The sequence below is a fragment of the Polypterus senegalus genome, chromosome 4 (assembly GCF_016835505.1).
Source record: "Polypterus senegalus isolate Bchr_013 chromosome 4, ASM1683550v1, whole genome shotgun sequence".
NCBI classification, from domain to species: domain Eukaryota; kingdom Metazoa; phylum Chordata; class Cladistia; order Polypteriformes; family Polypteridae; genus Polypterus; species Polypterus senegalus.
In genome coordinates, this window is record NC_053157.1 from 74,217,420 (window position 1) to 74,236,708 (window position 19,289).

General features: G+C 38.9%; 1 protein-coding gene across 3 annotated transcripts in view; it reads left to right on the top strand.

Moving 5' to 3' along the window:
- The window catches only part of paics (phosphoribosylaminoimidazole carboxylase, phosphoribosylaminoimidazole succinocarboxamide synthetase), a 70,936-nt gene extending 60,250 nt beyond the window's left edge, over window positions 1–10,686 (top strand). For all 3 annotated transcript variants that reach the window (XM_039750898.1, XM_039750896.1, XM_039750899.1), the window contains 3 exons: window positions 9,070–9,250; window positions 9,342–9,500; window positions 10,445–10,686. In XM_039750898.1, the coding sequence (XP_039606832.1) occupies window positions 9,070–9,250; window positions 9,342–9,500; window positions 10,445–10,611 (507 nt within the window). In that variant the 3' untranslated portion in view covers window positions 10,612–10,686. The remainder of the gene's footprint in view (window positions 1–9,069; window positions 9,251–9,341; window positions 9,501–10,444) is intronic.
- Window positions 10,687–19,289: the final 8,603 nt, after the last annotated feature.

Genomic DNA, 19,289 nt, shown 5'->3' on the forward strand with positions numbered 1-19,289 from the left:
CAGTGGGTGTCAAAAGAAGGGGGTCAATACAATACAATACACAGAACAGAACAAATCCTTAATACAGCATAGTAATAAAAATTTTAGAAACACGGAGCAGAATTTTACAGTAGATGATAGCACATAATAAGATTTGGATATTTTTAGAGTCCTGGAGACCTCATCCATCAAGCTGCCTCCCCATTTGGCCATTCCACGGCTGAAACGTTGCTCGCCAGCCAATCCGATGAATGGACCCCTTTTTCCCATGATTCCTGTGATCCTCCATCAGGGATGACTTTACCATAGGCAGGCAAACAACTTGGCAGGTGGGCCATGGCACCAATTGCCACATTTGAGTACCGAGAACAGAAACAGAATAGGTGAGGGTTAGTAACAAATTATAACTATCATGTTACTTATGTTTTAGTGCTAATGACTAACAACAGAGATGCAGTCTGTACAGTTAATCGGCAGCTCTAGTCAGAATATGCTAAACTGAAGTAGTGAGTTTTCAGCCGAGATTTAAAGGCTGAGACCGAGGGGGCATCTCTTATAGAAGCAGGAAGACCATTCCACAATTTACGGGCCCTGTAACTAAAAGCTCGACCTCCCACTGTTATTTTATTAATCCTTGAAAACATAAGCAGACTGGCATCTTGAGATCTTAATGTGCGCTCAGGTTTGCAAGTCATGATAAGTTCAGACAAGTAAGCCAGACCTCGGCCATTTAATGCTTTATATGTTAAAAGGAGGATTTTGAAATCTGCCCTAAACTTAACCGGGAGCCAGTGTAAGGATTTAAGAACTGGAGTTGTGTTCACATTTTCTTGTTCTTGTAATAATTCTTGCAGCCGCATTTTGGATTAACTGGAGGCTGTATAAAGAACAGTTTGAACTGTTCTTTCAAACAAAAAGATCGGAACCCAGATTGAATTTTTTGAAGTGATCCTGAAGCTGGACCAAAATAACCTTTTCCAAAACCTTAGACAAAATGGAAGGTTGGAAATCATATGATAGTTTGCTATCACTTCAGGATCCAAAGAGGATTTTTTTAAATGAGGTCTAATTATTGTGGTTTTCAAGGCCAATGGGACTAAGCCACTCTGGAGAGAGTGATTAATGATATCGGCAATAAGAGGGCTTAAATCCGATACATTAGCTTTTACCAGAGGAGTAGGAAAGGGGTCTTTAACTGTGGTACAGAGGAACTGGGAGAGGCAGCCCATTGGCTTTGATATGGAAACATCCAGCAATGGAGGGCTGGAAATGAGGACAATGAGGAGCAGATGGTGTCTACCTTTAGAGGTGAAATATTCAATGAAATTACACTGCTCCACTGTGAAATTATTACAGGCATAGGTATGAGGATTGAGTAAATCATTTATCACAGAAAAAAGTTGTTTGGAGTTTCCAGGACTGTTATTAGTTAAATTTGAATAGTATTGAGATCTGGTGATGGACAGTGCTCTAGAGTAGTTTTTTTGGTGTTCTCGATAGGCTTATTTATGGACCGTTAAACTGGTTGCAACAAAACGCCGCTCGAGGGCTCGCCCAGCTGCTTTCATCTGTCAAAGCTCACTTGTAAACCATGGGGCAGATTTTACAAAAGAGACCACTCATGATTTAACTGGGGCATGGGTCTCGAGGATGTTCTGGAGCCCATTGTTGTAATAATCGATTAATTCACTGACAGAAGAAAGGTGGGGAGCAATAATTCTTAATGTCAGCATTTAAATCAGTCAATTTTTTTTTCCAGCTCCTGAAGCGGATACAGCGCTGTGGTTTAGAGTATAGTGAATATTTGGGTAAACCTATTGAAAAAATTTTGTGTTCGGAAACACCCAGATTAATTACTTGGAGGTCAGAGATTTGGACTGAGTCAGTAATGACTAAATCGAGGGTATGGCCCTCATTGTGAGTGGGTTTTTAGGTAATGAGTGTAGGAACTGTGAGACAGATTAAGAGGTATTGATTAATGGTTTTGCTGTGCAAGTCCAATAAATTAGACATTTTAGTAAGGAACACACTTAATTTTCTTTACATTTCTCTGTAGATGGTTTGGGGTGTCCGGGGCAGGGGGGTTTCTTGACTGTTAGATTGACATGAAGGTAGAAGAATTCTAATCATTTAAGAAATTTAATAACCTACATTGCCTTCCATAATGTTTGGGTCAAAGACACATTTTTCCTTAACATACCCCTCTACTCTACAGTACTCCAGACTTTCAGTTGCAGGTGTTTCAATACATGTTGGTCATAGCATGTAGAAATGACAGCACTTTTTCTACATGGTCTGCCCATTTCATGGTATCCTAATCTTTAGGACAATTGGCATCACAGGTGTTTGTGATTACTTGTGTGTGTTTCATTGCTTCGTTAGTGCAGCCATAAGATACATAGGCTTGATTCTACCTACAGATTACCTTTAGAGTCTGTAATTGCTATTGTTCAACATGAGAACAAGAGCTGTGCCAGAGAAAATCAAAGAAGTATCATAGGTGGTCTGTGGTGCAGAGAACTCTCCCCCACCCATTGGAATTGTTTTTAATAAAAGTACTTTGGCACCTACCCCATGTCTTGATGCATGTGTCCTCATCTGCCCAGCTCATCTCAGTAATGTTATTGATGGTGGCAGGTTCAAGAGGCTCTTGGAAGGAACTGGAAGCATGCAGCCAACCTGCACTCTCAGAAGCCATAGTGAGGCTAAAAAAACTAGAGTAAAACCACTAGATCCATTAGTAAAACCTTAGGAATACTGAAATCAACTGTCTGGAATATCATTAAGAAGAAAAAAATGTATTGGTGATCTCAGTAATCGCAAAGGGACTGGTAAGCCAAGGAAGACCTCCACTTGTGATGACAGAGGAATTACTTACTGTGGTCAAGCAAAAACCCAAAACACCTGTTCGGCAGATCAGAGAAAAGAAAGTCTTTAAGAGGCAGATGTGTTTGTGTCTGCAGAAGACGTCATAAACAAATACAGAGGCCACACTGCAAGATGCAAACCACTAGTTGGTCACAAAAGCAGGAGAGTCTGATTTTACAGTTTGTGAAAAAATACTTGGAGACAGCAGAATACTGGAAAAGGACTTGTGGACAGATGAAGCAAAGATTAACCTGTACGAGAGTGATGGCAAGAACAAGGTGTGGAGATGGGAAGGAACTTCCCAAGATTCAAAGTATAGTACCTCCTCTGTTAAACTTGCTGGTGGCATGTGTGGCTGCCACAGGTATTGGCACACTGATCTTCAGTGATGATATAACTACTGACAGCAGTTGCACAATGAATTCTGAGATGTATAGAAACATCTGCTCAAGTTGCAGTAAATGTGTCCAAACAGATGGCACTTCATCCTACAATAAGATCTTGATCCCAGACATACTGCTAGGTCAATACAGGACTTTTTCAAAGCTAAGAAAATGGAAACTTCTTGAATGGCCAGTCACCTGGTTTAAATCCAATTACAAATGCCTTCCATATGCTGAAGAGAAAACTTAAGGGAACAAGTAGGAACTGAAGATGGCTGCATTAGAGGCTTGACAGAGCATTACCAGGGAAGATACTCTACGCGTGGTGATATCTGTGAATTTCAAATTTAAAGCCGTCATTGAATGCAAGGGATGTTCAACAAAATACTAAATATGCCTGCTTTAATATACATGCCATTGCTTTGTCCCAAATATTATGGACCGCTGAAATGGGGGAGGGGTACATGTAGAAATAGTGTTGTAATTCATGCATGGTGTGATAGAAATGTATGCAAATGTGCACTTTTAATCATGTCTGAATTATTTGATTTGTAATTTTAAATTGTGGAGCAGAGGGGTGAAAAATGTGTCTTTGTCCCAAACGTTTTACGGGGTAGCTTATTGAAAAGGGTATTTTATTTTGGAGATTTTGATTTAACAAGCTTTAATTAATTTAACATTTTACTTTTTGCAATTTTAACATGAAGTGCACTCACTGTTAATTTAATGCTTGGGTGGGAGAAGACTTAATCATTTAAGTTTTTTGTGAGCCTTTTTAACCTCTAGATTGGCTAAAAGCTAATTTTCATGGCTTAGTTAAGCAGGAGGTTGTTACACAGTAACAAGCAAGAAAATGCAGCTCTGTAGCTGGCGCTTTATTAGCTACTTGAACTTCTAATTTCTTTTGTCACAGAACCCTTTTTATGATACCAAGGCTTTGGGAATGATGTCTGATTCATTGTGGTTGCATGTCATTGCGCCAGGTTTGAGTAAAGAATCTTCCTTGTGGAGTGCAATCTTTGTCTTTTCCATTAATGTCCTTGATCTGTTGTGTTGTTGCCTTCCTTTCAGGGAAAAGATTGCTTCTTAAACATTTACTAGAAGTTATCCAGTTCTAATTGGGTTGCTTCTAAGTCTTATCCAATTGTGTGTGTGTGTGTGTGTGTGTGTGTGTGTGTGTGAGATCATTTGCATGGAACTTAAGTTTAGGAGAGCACAGAACTAGTAATCCCTCCAAGGGTATTCAGTGGAGTGTTCGTCTTACAATCAGAATAGGTCTGCTTCAGCCACAAAAGAGTTGCTGGCTTTCTACTTCCTACTTTTTCTGCTCCAGAGCAAAAGCTGAACACTGTTGATGCAGAGAAGACAAGGTCCTAGTGCTGACTTAAATAAGAGAAAGGCCTGGAGCCTCATGTATAAACGGTATGTACGCACAGAAGTGTTGCGTAAGAACGTTTCCACGTTCAAATTGCGATGTATAAAATCTAAATTTGGCGTAAAGCCACGCACTTTTCCACGGTACCTCATACCCTGTCATATGCAAGTTCTCCGCTCGGCTTTGCAGACTGGCAGCACCCAGTGTCAAAGCAGTGCTACTGTTTCTGTGTGGTTACTCTTTATTTTCCTGACGCGGCTTTATAAATGCACTGAAACTAACTGCATATTGTTTATTGGTGTAATTTTATCTGATTGTAATTAACTTGTAACAGTATAATGGTCCAGGGAATAGTCATAGTATTCCAAATACCATAACTGCTTTAGCATTGTTACTCTCACTGCACCATCTTCTTCTTTTTCTTCTTTCAGCTGCTCCTGTTAGAGGTTGCCACAGCGGATCATCTTTTTCCATAATACTCTCACTGCACCACTTGGAGTATTTATATCACTGTATCTGCATGGGGAATCACAGCAGCAGCTGATCGGAAAGAGAATTATCGGTATACAGCATCAAGCCAAAGCTGCCTCAGCCACGGCAAAACGTTTCAAAGCCTTTCCTGTACGGACCTCGCGGTTCAGAAACCGTTTCATCCCAAGAGCTATAAACGCACTCAATCAAGTGCTCCTTGTAGAACTGTTTGTGCTTATAAGTACAATTACCCCACTGTAAACTTGCACTACAGTTATAATATTGCACAACCTGCGCCACTTTATAAAGCGCGTGTTTACATATGATGACGATATCATTTTTAAGATGAAATGCAGCAAAATATGTTGATTATATTATACAGATAAAACTTCATTTAATATTTAAATTATTTATTGTTAATAATTAAACATGTGAGGACACGGTGCAGCAGCGCTAGTAAGTTCACGTATTGTTCCTGCCTTGCGCTGTATATTTGCTGAGGCTGGCGCGACACTGGAAGGATAGACGGATAGAATAATTAAACACGTACAGTACTATGAAGATATTTCAATGTTCCTTAAAAGTTTTGAAGAATCGTCATTGTAAGCTTACAGATGGCTTGACGTCTATTACAGAGCTGATTGTGTGGCGATTGGGTATTTGGAGAAAGAAAAGCAAGGACAAGAATTGCAGGTTAGTATGTTTTGAAAGAGACAGTACTGCCACAATAAATTACTTCATCGAAGGTCGCACATGGCACAGCAGCATCTTGTGTGAGACATGAACAATTACTGTGCCATCGTAGTCCCACATTTTATAACATGCTTTCATTCCAGTCCTCATGAAAATCTCACATATACATCTCAGTATTTTAATTATTCAGAGAGCTGTAATATCACGAATGTAATGGATTCTGTGTCCTGTCGGAGAAAGAGAAAAAACGGAAGCACGTAGTGATTCACACACACAGAGCACATTGAAGATCAAATGCAAAACAAAGCATTTAACATGCTACTTTAGTTACAATAGGATTAGGGAAACTAGTAAATGAAACTATTTTAAGATGAAGTTAATGATGTTCTACTTTAATGACAAAATAAACTACGTGATTAAAGTGGAAATTTTGAGATTAAAGTTGACATTTCGTTCTTTTTTTCTTCCCTGTATGTACCCTAATGAGCTTTCATATGACACTCGGACGGTGGGCTACAGCTCGCCTTTTCACGGCGACTTTGATATGTGACTTCTTTTTTATTTCGGGCACTGTGCGCTTTGTGAACTTGAGCTTTCAAGTTTTTCCAACACGCTATGTTACTCGATCAACTTCCTTTTGTTGATAATACCACTGTTTAAATCAACAAATAGTATGTCTTTCCTTTGCCTCCACTTGGTATTCGCTGAAATTCTTATATTTTCCCCCGTGCTTTTCCCATTGTCTTTTCACAGAACGCTGAGCTTAAGGGCTATTTATATTGATTTTCATATTCACAGAGGTGTAATTCTGGGAGGAACTGGGGTGGGACAGCATGCGCATACACGAGCGTTACTTTTCACGCTGACCGGGATTTATGGAGCAGAAGAATGTGGAAGTTGAAGTACGCACAGATTCCTGCATCTGGATTTTTCTGTGCGTAAGCACATTTCCGCTTTTGTGCTTACGCCATGTTATAGTGCGAATTCTATGCACGGCGTTATGCATGAGGCCCCTGGTGTGGAAGTAATGAATGTAGTTGTGCAAAGGAGAAACCAACTAGGTGGTGCATGTGGCGCAAAAGGCAGAAGATGGTATGAAATAAATGGGTCTCGCCTCAAAAGACCAATAGGGCCATTGAGAATGAAGAAAAAAGATATTTGAATCTGGAAAATGGCTGTTTAAAGCAGTGTTTTCCAACCTCGGTCCTGGGGGCACACTGTTGCTGCAGGTTTTTGTTCCAACCAGCTTCAGTTTTTAATTGGACTCCTGGGCTAATTAAGTGATGTGTTTTATTTTCAAGTTGTTTGTTTTGGAAACAATATAAAAATGAGAAAACTAAGTTTAGTAAAAAAAAAAAGTATATACTGTATATAATATTAAAATGTACCAAGCAGTTAAATGGGATTTTTTTTTTTTTCTTTTTAACAATATTTTCATCTTGATTTTCATTCTACTTTTCTAGGTGTTCTAATTGTTTAATGAATCCATTATTTACTAATTAGTGGGTCTGATGCTAAAGTAGTTGCAGCCTTTGATTATTCAGTGGTGTTTGCCAGGGTGTCTGCTCTGCTCATTTTTAATTGTCATTAATAAGATACAACGAAGGGAAAAAACTGCACAGAGAAGTGGCAAAATAATGAAATCAACAAGACTTAAGCATTTAAATCTATAGCAAAAGCAGAAATATTTTTAAATGTAAAAATCATGCTGCTGTGTATTTCTGAATGTAGAATAAAAGAAAAATAATACCAGCTAATCAAATGAGATCAGTGCTGTCAAGTGTCACCGATTAGGAATCGGGTTGGAACAAAAACCTGCAGCCACAGTGGGTCCCCAGGACTGAGGATGGGAAACACTAGTTTAAACAACCGATGATCGCAAAGATAAAGATTTTTATGACCAGGATAAAAGACAAAACTAGGTTTGCTTGGTAGCATCTCAAACTAAGTTTGTCGCCTAGGTGTGAACTACTTGAACTAGAAAGTCATGAAGTATAAATTTTGGGTGCAGTTTAGAGCTTTGGTCTTGTATCATCATTCTTATGAAAAGGGTAAAGATCTCATGGTCTTTCCCATGTGTCTTGTCAAATTCATGTCAATTCAGTTTTGCTCAATTTTTACATTTGGTTATGCATCTTCATATAAATAGGACTTTTTTTTTAGTAAATTAGTCCTTGGATTCCACAATGTATGGAAAAGGTGCACCATTTTGGAAACCGCTTTTACTGGATATCATAAAGGAAAGCATGCTATGTACAAGGAAATCTGCTAAAAACTGAATTTCATTATAAAGGGTATGAACATCAGAGGCAATTTATATTGCCTTCATCATCTGGGCTTAAGTGCAGATTTAAAAGTAGGATTTTAACATAATCAGTTATTGAAGCATAGTATTTCTCTGTTTTCTGTCTTTGTTTCCTTTTGATGGTGGTTACATCTTTGCATCCTAATCAGATATTATCAATTAGGTTTTTTTGTTTTTGCGATGTAAGGCCATTTTTAAAGATAAGCTTCAGCAAATTAGCTTACCTGTATAGAAAATAAAGGCTACACTCCTACCACTTTATGTATTTCAGTTTTTAAAGTTACTGGTATCAGAAAGGGTGATGGGATTCAACATACAATGAAACTGTGGAAGATCAGGTGCAGATGTGCAGTGTCTGTTATATGATTTAATGTTTAATTTCTTGCAGAACATTTTTTCTGATAGTTGCAGATTTCATTGGTGTTCATTTGAGACCTCTGTGCTCATGGCCTTGTTCAAACTGCAAACTGGATTAGATTGGTTTTTGTTTGCTTTGTGTTTTAGGACTCTCTGCCTATGGTTGGATGTCTGCTAACTTTGTTTTGTTAGGTTCACAATGCCTTTACTGTACAGTTAAATTAAAGTTTATGATGTTAATCTGCATTCATCCCTGCATGAGGGCCCTCCAGCCTGCTGGGAAAAACTTGGGGGTTGGTGGCAGAATTGGCACTCCAGCCACCATTTAAAAACCTCACAGTGTTCCACTCCATCTGAACTAGTGTGGTGCTGAGGTATCGCCCATTGCATGGCTGCACTCGGGTCCTAATCTGGACCCTGACTTGGTTTGTCGTGTGGTGAGTGCAGCAATGCGCTGTATTAGTGCGTTCTTCTAACCCCCCCCTCCTCCTCCTCCTCCATGCACGAAAAATACTGTTTGGAAAGTCAAGATTCAATGTGTATCATTCTTTAACTTGCATATGCCTTTAAAAAAGGTCTGATTGTAATGTCACATTTCATCTGTTTTTTTTTTTGTTTTCTTTGTTTTTTCCTTAAAGCTGCTGTTGGAATCCAAGAATCCTGAAAGAGTTGTCGTGCTGATGGGATCAACTTCTGACATCGCTCACAGTGAAAAAATCAAGAAAGCTTGTGTCGGTTATGGCATTCGGTGTGCTCTAAGAGTTACTTCGGCTCACAAAGGTCCAGATGAAACCATGAGAATAAAGGCAGAATATGAAGGTACATTTTTGGGGGTGTTTATGGTGTTTTTAAAAATAAAACATAAGCTTTTTTTCATATCTTTTTCATGAAAAATCTGACTCTTTGGCAGGTGATGGAGTACCAACTGTTTTTGTAGCTGTGGCTGGACGAAGTAATGGCCTTGGACCGGTCTTGGCTGGCAACACTGCATTTCCGGTTATCAACTGTCCACCAGTTTCTCCTGACTGGGGTGCTCAGGACATCTGGTCATCTCTGAGAATGCCAAGTGGTAATTCTTGCTATTTTTGTTTTACTTTGCATAACACAGTATGTGAAATCTCTGATGTCCACTTCAGTGTAACTATTTTATGTCTCTTATAATTTATTATTACTTAACCATATAGGTGATGTGTCTGCAAAGTTGGTCCTGGAGGTCTGTAGTGGCTACAAATTTTTGTTCCAACCTGATTGCTTAAGAGGAAACAAGTCATTGACAATAAGAAATGTTACATTTTATGGTTTGCTTGTGTTCATTCTAAAATCATATTGGGTCATTCTTCGGCCATCCAATTCTCAGTCCTTCACTTTTTTCCTCTTCAGTTTCCTTTCAGATATTTTTATTAAATTACATGGTTCATGTTTAAAATCTGCAGATGTCAGTGGCAACAAGTTAGATGGAAACTGCTGGTTCCTTTGCTATGTGTAGTGCATAGCTACTAAACTGCTGTGTTCAAAGGGTGAATCGTAGCAAGTGAGATGTTTAAAATAATGTAGAAAAAGTCCATTCAACAGCAATTGACTTCTTATTAAGAAATTGGGTTGCAACAAAACCTGCAGTCACTACACAGTTGTGAAAGTTCAGATTTGTGGATGAACAGTAGAGTGGTACATTGTAAAGAAAGAGAAAACTGGAGAAACTGCACCTTAGCAAAGGCTAATCCTGTCTCGCTATAGTAAACCTCTCCAAATATAAATTTAAACAGGTATTGAAATGTTGAACATGCAATTAGACTGAAGTCTAGTGCCATGCCAGAAGATTCCTAGTGTTATTGTTGCCATGTTGTTTAAAAAGTTGTGTGTTCATTTGTTAAATGCAGCATATGGAGGAGGTAAAGTAAACCCTCAACCATTTGTTCTGCTACTAGTTATAGGATTTTGTTTTAGAAATATTGCCTGTCATATAAATGTTACCAGCATGTTTGGCATAACCCCTTTGTTTGCATTTTTGTCTAGGTCTGGGGTGCACCACCGTTCTGTCTCCTGAGGCCGCAGCTCAGTTTGCAGCACAGATTTTTGGACTGAACAACCACCTTGTCTGGGCTAAATTAAAAGCCTCCATGTTAAATACTTGGGTGGCTTTAAAAGTGGCTGACCAGAAACTGCAAGAATGCTCCTTGTGATTTAAGTTACAAAGAAAGCTGACGCACGCCCCATGGCACTGCCAAATTCAAATAATAAAAGATTTTCTGACATTATCATTGATTCCCTTATTTCTTGTAATTGCTCCATTTTCTTATATTCTGTACAGAATTCTTCATATGGACATTTGGAAGCTGTTTTGAGTGGGAAAGCAGTGAATGGTCATTTTTGGGGCATGCAGTGCATTTGAAGTAGGCTGTAGTGAAACTCCACTACAATCATGTACTTCAATAAACAGGTTGAAGTGACCGAATTTAAGTGGTCGTCATTTATATAATCCAGTTGAGTAGAGCAACCCAGAATAGTGTGTTACCTTTGCTTCCTGCTGTTTTCTAAAACCTTATCAGGCTTGAACTGCTGTGTACTTCTGTTCAAGGCCACTGCTTACCAAAAAAAAAATCTTGAACATTTGGACTATTTAGATAAGAGAATATTTTGTCTAGAATTCAATACTCTCTAGTAGTAAAGATTTTATGTTGGTAGGATGATTTTTACATTTAAAGAAGAATAAAAAATAAGGAAGAAAAAGGATTTTTGAACTTTGTCTTTAAGAATGTCACAAGTCATATGGCATTAAAGTTCACAGTGCACACTTGAGGATTAATAAATGATAAAGTACAACATTTTAGCTTCTAATTTTATAGCTCAGACTTGAAAATGTGAGCTTTAAAAAAAAAAAAAAAAATAACGGAACAAGAGCAACATGTTCATACATTAGGTGTATCTCGAAGTGCTTTACAAGATGTCAAAATAAAAGAACAAATTAAAATTTGATAAGAATGAGTAACGTACAAAATGAAATCAATATGCCCTTACATAAAATCCCCTCTCTCTCTCTCTCTCTCTCTCTCTCTCTCTCTCTCTCTCATTATATATATATATATTTTAGATAGATATAGGAGTGAAGTGGACGCTGTATAGCGCCCGACCCGCCACAGAGGCACGTGTAAAACCCAACAAGACTTTTATTTTTCTTCACCTGTGGGGCACGTCCCCCGTGAACCCCACAGGCAATACACAGTCCCATAAGCACTTAACTCCACACAACACAATCCTTCCTCTGGCACCACCACTCCTCCTCCCAGGCATCCTCATCCTCTTCCTCCCAATTCTGGCCCTGAGTGGTGATTTGCTGGCCCTTTTTACAGCCCACCTGGTGCTTGATCACCTGCTTCTGAATGCACTTCTGGGCGGGGCTGTAGAGGTTGTCCAGGCCAGCTCTGGGACCCATGCAGCAACCCCTGGCAGCCACCCCAGATCCCAACAGGGCTGTGGAGAACTCCATCTCCCATTAAACCCTGCGGGAAACTGAGGCACCATCCTCCGCCAAGGGAGGCTGCTACCAAGCGTCCCGGGGGAGGTATTGAGCAGTCCATGATTGCTCCCTCAGAACATGTGTAGAAGGGGGCGTCCTGGCCACCCGCCACTATATATATATAAATAAATAATAAAATCTTCCAAGCCTAAAAGTGCAACGATGACGTTTTTAATGTCACGTTTTAAATTGGGCTCATTTTAAAACCTACACAAATTCTGAAAAGAATGATACCAAACATATATCTTATTTATCGAACTTTCATGTGATGTTAGATTTTTCAGATTCTTATTCCGTTTTTAAATTATAAACTAAAAAATATCAAGAAAGTTGGGGTTTTTATCAGTTAAAACGAATGGATCATTTATTTATTTATTGAGATGGGACTTTGTGCCAAAAGATTTAATCGCGCCCAGAGCCAGAAATAAAACACAAGCAGGAGGACAGCTGCTGTACAGGCTTTTAAATGTTTGAAGCGCCCGTGCGAAAAGCAGCAGCAAGCCAGCAGCTGATCAAGCAAAGAGGAGGTTAAAAAAAACAAACAATTTGTTTCCCATTGTATTGCCGTTTAAAAGAGGTGTTTTGGAGGAGCGACCGGCAGAGACGCAAAGTGGCAGGCAAGCAGGGGGAACCCCCCTAGAAGACCTATAATTAATAGAAAAGTAAAGTCTGTGTATATATACAGTAGATGAGTCTGATGATAAGGTCAGGTGGCCAGCAAGGACAAAAAAAAAAAAATCTCCAGAGAAGCCAAATGTGGTTCAAGGGCAAAAGACTGCTCAGCCCCCACTGGGTATTCTACAGAACATAAAGGTACTCAAGTACTTCCTTATTGGTGTTTAGGTTTCATCCTAGAGGATTCAATGCAGTGGGTATTGTGGAAAGTTGGGGTATCTGCTTTCGTTCAAGCATCATCAGTGGCTGCACAGGACTTTGATGAGGTGCAAAGAAACGTACAGATTAGTAATGACAGCAAATCCAGGAAGAATGTAATTCTATGCATGTACAGTTTTTAGTAGGTGTACAACTAAAATGTAGCAGTAAAAAGCCAAATTAAATTTTGCGGGTTTTTAGGAGTTTTGTAAAATGTTCCACAGTGGTAGTCTGGCATATCTCTGTTGGTAAAGGATTCCAGATTTTTGGTGCGTAACCGCAAAAGGCCGCCTCACCACTTCTTTTATGCTTAGCTCTTGGAATAATAAGTAGAACACTGGGAATTGAAATTAAGGAGGAAATGCCCTCTAAAATATAAGAAAGAACAAGATTATTTAAGATTTTATATACCACTAGTTGTACTATCTGTCCAAGATGGGCTGAAATCTAAGTAATCAATGTAGACCTCAGTATCTGTTGGAGTGTATTTTGCAATGCATGTATTATGAAAGTGCACTGCATTTGTCATTTCAACAGATGGCACTTCACAAATGTTCGAGACATAGCATTGGGCAGATCACAGACGCTTGTTTCTTTTATTAAGGTGGATGAACTTGTTTCTGTCCATCTGGCAGCTTACTCTCTGTTGGATGTATTCAGAGTTGATGTTTGCACAGCAGTTTGTATGTCTGGTTGCAATGTATGCATTATATGCCATTTTGTATGGGTTTCGTAAAAACAGTGCTGATGTTTGTGTTAAATGCCATCTGTTGCATAACAGACACAGACACTTGTTGTTTTATTAAGGAGGATTAGTGGTATTTTAAAGTCAATTCTGAAGGACACCAGTAACACAGGTTATGTCATGTCCTATCCCTTTCTAACCCGCTTATTCCACGCCTGGGTTGTGTGTGGGGTTGCCGAAGCCTAGCCCAGCTAGCAAATGGTGCAAGGTAGTAACAAACCCTGCACAGGGCACCAATGTATCGATGCTGAAACTGGAGAGATGTGTTCAGATGTTCTTCTGGCTAAGATTCTTGGTGCTGCTATCTGGACATAATTGCAACAGACTGATGTCTTTTTCCAGTTATCGCAGTGATCTAAATGACTTAAAATAAAAGCATGAATTGATTTCCCAGCATCTTGCAATGCATTGTGATGCTTAACTTTTGCAATGTTCCTTTAATGGAAAAGTAATTTGGTTAATGTGCCAAGTAAAGTCCTAAAAAACAGACGCTAAGGGTTGTGAGGTGGGTATGCTGTACAACTCTTTATTCTTATAATGTTTCCATTTGGAACACAAGTCAAGTGCTCAGCAGCAGGAATTGAGCTATCATGGCGGTACTTTTGAGCCCAGAGTTGTTACAATAGTATTGATAAGCGATATAATTAGCAGAATGTGAGCTGTATGCAGTAGTCAAAACAGTTCGATCCTGGAGCAGGCAGCAGAGCAGTCTGTCTTACGTTGGTGATCAGCATGGTCAGGTTTACAAATGAGGAGGTCAGCATCTGCATTGTACTCCAGATTGCCACTAAAGGGCTACTACACAGAAAAGTTTGAAGATGTTCCTCCTCGAATGTGTTAGATTCATTTTAGAACCCCATGTTTAGTCTTATGCACAATAGAAGTGCTTCTTTTTTGGACTAACTAAATTATTGTTTTTGAATTTGAAATGCCAGCTGTAGTAATGTGACATTTGATGTTACTGCTGTGCCCATCTCAAATGACCTGTGACATCATGTATAACGCTGTGCGTAGAATTCACACTAAATCATGGAGTACGGACAAAAGTGGGAATGTGTGTACGCACAAAAAAATCGAAATGCATAAATCTGTGCATACGTCAAGTTCCACGCACTTCCACTTTACACATCCCAATGAATGTTAAATTTAATGCATGTGCACGCGCCTACAGCCTCACCTCGACTCCTCCCAGAATTTTGGATATTTTAATATGCAAATCAAAATAAATATCACCTTCTGTTCAGTGTTTGGTTAAAAAGCAATGGAAAAGGCACGTGGAAAAAGAAGAATTTCAGCAAATGCGAAGTGTAGACAAGAAAAAACTTACTATTTGTCGGCTTACAAAGTGGTATAAACAACAAAAACATGGCGGAGACGCTTGAAAGTTCAACTAAGGAATATAAGGGCTATGCTATGTGATATTGGCCACAAATTAAACACATTTGTTAAAAAAAATAAATGCTGCATCTGATTACCTGTTTTTATATTCTGCTAATTATATTCAAATGAAGTTGTAAGGCTGCCTGACTTGGCTGGTTATTTGGTGGGTCTGGGTCAGGTTCATCATTGCGCATCTCTGGAGATACGGGAGAGCTGCGATTCTGTACCACATTATTCAGCATGTTAAAAGCTTGCACATGGCGACACACTTTCTATGCACTATAGAGCAGCACATTAATAAAGTGGAAATGCTTTCTATTTACATAATAATTTGTCACTGATCATGTTTGCCACTGATCAGAGCTGTAGAGTTGTTTGAAAAAGTAGCTGTGAACAGGCACCTGACCTTAGACTTATAAAACAAGACTCAAATATTCACTTCAGAATACTAGTTGACACCGCTTTGGACTTTCTGGGTCAGAGTGTCTAAACTAATACAGGTGCAGCTCACCTTATGTCACGCGGGATCATTCGTCTTGCGATCGTCTTCTTTGATATGCCATATATAAATCTGCAATCTGTTGAACTTTTAAACTGCATAAAAGAAAGGGCTCCATTGACTTGGCTGGAATGTCAAAGGATGGGCGACCAGGGCAGGTAACTTGGTCATCTGAACTGGCGTGTAGCCTACTCCATTGCACCAATCCTTCAATGTTTCCAAAAAGAATTTCATCGATAGTGTAGTCTACAAGGGCCACCAACATTGTAATTTCTACTCATAAATCTTCAGTTTTCTCTGTGACATATGTGATATCGTTGGCAGTAGTAAGCACTTTTCTAATTACTACCTGTGCTTTCTCTTTTACCTCCATCTCCCACATTGAAGATGATTCACCAATCAGAACACAGTATGTGCTAGAGCCCACCCTCTCAACTTTGATGAGTGAAAATGACAGTTTTATTTCAAGCCGTATTTCATGATGCATTTGGAGGAATATTATGGACAAAATAAATAAGCAATAAAACACTTACCATATATAATCATGTATAAGTTGGTCTTGAAACCTGAAAAATCAATCATAAAATCAGACCCCAACTTATTATATCTTCTTGCCTACTCCAATCTTGCATCGGTTTCTCAGACGCATCAAATTTTGTTGCAGCAGCGCAGTTACCAATTTCTTTCACTACTTCAACGATGTTTAATTTAAAACCAGCTTCATATTTTCTTCTGATCGAACAATCCATCATAGATAAGGGATGCTCTTATGATAAAGGTGTATGAGGGTGTGAGATACAAAAAACACACATCAGTGCAAACATTGCTTCAAAATAGTTTGGGTATTACCGTGCGGTCATGTAGGCACAAAACACAGAAAAAAAGGCAGTGTGCTCCGTGGTTACTCTCTCAGGTGGACATTAGCATATCATAAACTCTTGGACCAATAGCGTGAGTTTTCCGCATTCTACTTTTATGATCGACATTATAAAATACCAGAAATTATACTGTAAAATAAAGCCCTGACTTATCCGTGAGTGTATACGGTATTTAATGACACCATTTATGCTCACACTTCATGATACATTTACTTATGCTCACATTTCACCATACTTTTATATACAGTATATGTGCTTTTACTTATTTATTTATTTGACTTAGTCCAAAATATTCTTCCATACATGTCAGCTTACCTGATGTACTCCTTTTGCAGAGCCAGTTCTACAATTTTTGCAGCCCTAGGTGAAGTTGTAAATGGCACCCCCTTTCCTTTGAGAAGAATCCTCACTGCCAGACCTGTACATTGAGACCTGGAGACAGAACTGGGGACAACAAAGTATTTAGGACCTCAAATTCACAATTTGAGAATGTTGAATTATAGTAATGTCTGTTTACAAGACTGTGTCAGAAAAATACACTCAAAATAAGTAGGCATCGGGCTGTATTAGTAGTCTTTATTTATTGCTTTTAATATTTCTCTAAAGAAAATTAAGAAAGAAACAAAGAAAGTGATTGCTAAAAGCAAAGTATAACTTCAATGATTATCTATTTAAACTACCTGCTTAACATGTGTTTGTTGATGGTGACATATTACATATAATTTTTTTTTATATAAGACATTACCATAACATATGCATGTCATTTAGATTAATTAAATAAATCGAACACTTGGCATAATGACAACATTCAGTGAAACTGGGAATACAATGAATATTTATGATTAGGAATCTTTTACCCACAATACCCATATTTATTGTATGCTTGTGTATGCAAATTATGCAATCTACCTTTCCAAAAAAACACACAACTGCTTTAGAGTACCCAGAGCGAATCTCACAAATGGTGGTGAGTATCACAGAACGATATTTGCTACGGTTTAACACAAGGTGTAATGCAAGTCCATTTGGGAGACGATCACAGTGTGGTTGAAATCAGCTTTTAGAAATTCACTCAAGAGCTACAGTCCTATTGCCGTTTTGATTGTTTAATTTTATTTCGTCGTGACTTTGTAGGTCTTCTGATGTTAAGACCAAACATCTTTGCGAAAATAATATAAAACAATATAATCGGACATTTGATTTAAGTCTGGGTGTTCGTAGGTCTGAACTGTTTAATAAAATGTCACGTCACCCAAAGCCGTTTCTAGGCAGCAGATTGTGCTTTGTGTATAGTGCAGACACTGCTGAGACGCACAACATAAACATTTCTTTGTGTTCCGGTCCGGAAACATTTTTGTAAACAAAATAAAGATAGGCGTCTCTACGTGCGGCTGCAGTAATGCACCCTGACCACTAGAGGATGCCCTTGGTGTTTGCCTAGACTGCCTATGCCCAGAAACGGCCCTGTTCATTTCTCTGCTCCCATTACCTGAAACTTGGTGAAAAAAAAACCTTAACACTTTTTATTTCCTCATTAACTCCCTATATACACTTTGATGTTATTGGTAGGCCAAATGAGAAACTGTCTGGGATGCACAGGACAAGAGATCACCAGCAAGGGCAAACTCTACTACTGGCCACGCATCCTTCTTTTTCTGGAGTTCCACTGAGGGTTCCACTTGGGTGTAAAGGCTTCTTTTATGTTCTTTAATTCAATGAGGAACACAGGAACGTAGTTCAGCTGTGCTTTAACTTCATTATTTCAGTTGAGTTTAGTTTGGTTCATCATCAGCTAATCTAAAAACAGCACAGTCAGACCTGCTGAGCCCAAACCTAGTAAAAGGACCTCAGACATTGTGTGGTGGCATTAAGTTTTTGTTGAATTAGACTTCAGTCTTTACTCATTTTTGACAGTAGTGGTGAAAAGTCTCCATCCACTCATCTAGTGGACATGTATGCCAGGACAGTTGGGAGCCATCAATGATTTCTACAAGTTTTTTTCCTGTGGTAGAATGACCATAAAACATACATTTTTATTGAAAATATATTTTATGCACAAGTTTTTTTATTTACTGTGGGTTTCCTGAAACCATCGAGGGTCAAAATGAACCTTGCAACACACCTTATATTTGGTTAGTACGTTTCATGTTGATCACAGGTTTCTGATAGTTCAACCAGCCAACCAACCTCTTCTTGAGTTCAACCAGCGTTGTTGTTTTCCTGGCACAGACCTGACGTTTTGTGCCAATCCAAACCCTTATTGTTAACAATGTCTGATTTAGCCATTCCAAAACCAGCTTTGATGTGTGTTTAAAGTCATTGTCCTGTTGGAAAGCAAAATTGTATTCATGTTTTAACCTTCTAGCTACTGGCTTGAGATTATGCGAATGGATTCAGAGGTAATCCACCGTCTTCATTATTCTGTCCATTTTGTGCAAGTGTCATTGGCAGTGAAACAGCCCCTGAGCATGAATCTACCCCCACCATGTTTAGCAGTTGGTACAGTGTTCTTGGGGTTGAATGCCTCACTTTTTCTCTTCCATAAATACTTCTGGTCAATTTGGCCAAATAACTCAATTTTTTCCTCCAGAAGACTTGAAAGTGGTCAAGCTTGAAGGTATGGTCTTTGGAGTGGAGGCTTCTTTCTTTGATGACAGCCTCTCAGCCCACGGCAATGTAAAACTCGCTTGAATGAGGACTGTGACCCTGGTGTTCCATCAGCTTCCAGTTCATGGCAGACCTGTTTCTTGGTGATACTTGAATTGCATCTGACCAATTTCCTCTCAGCTGAGTGTGACAGTTTGGATTTTCTTCCAGACCTTGGCAAAATGACCTTAAGTAGATGATATTTGGAGCCACAAATAATTGTTTGAACTGATGATTATGAAATGAAAAGATGTTTTGAAATGGGCCCCAAGTGACATTCCTGACTTGTGTGAATCTACACTGAGCTGTTGAGTGTTGCTGGC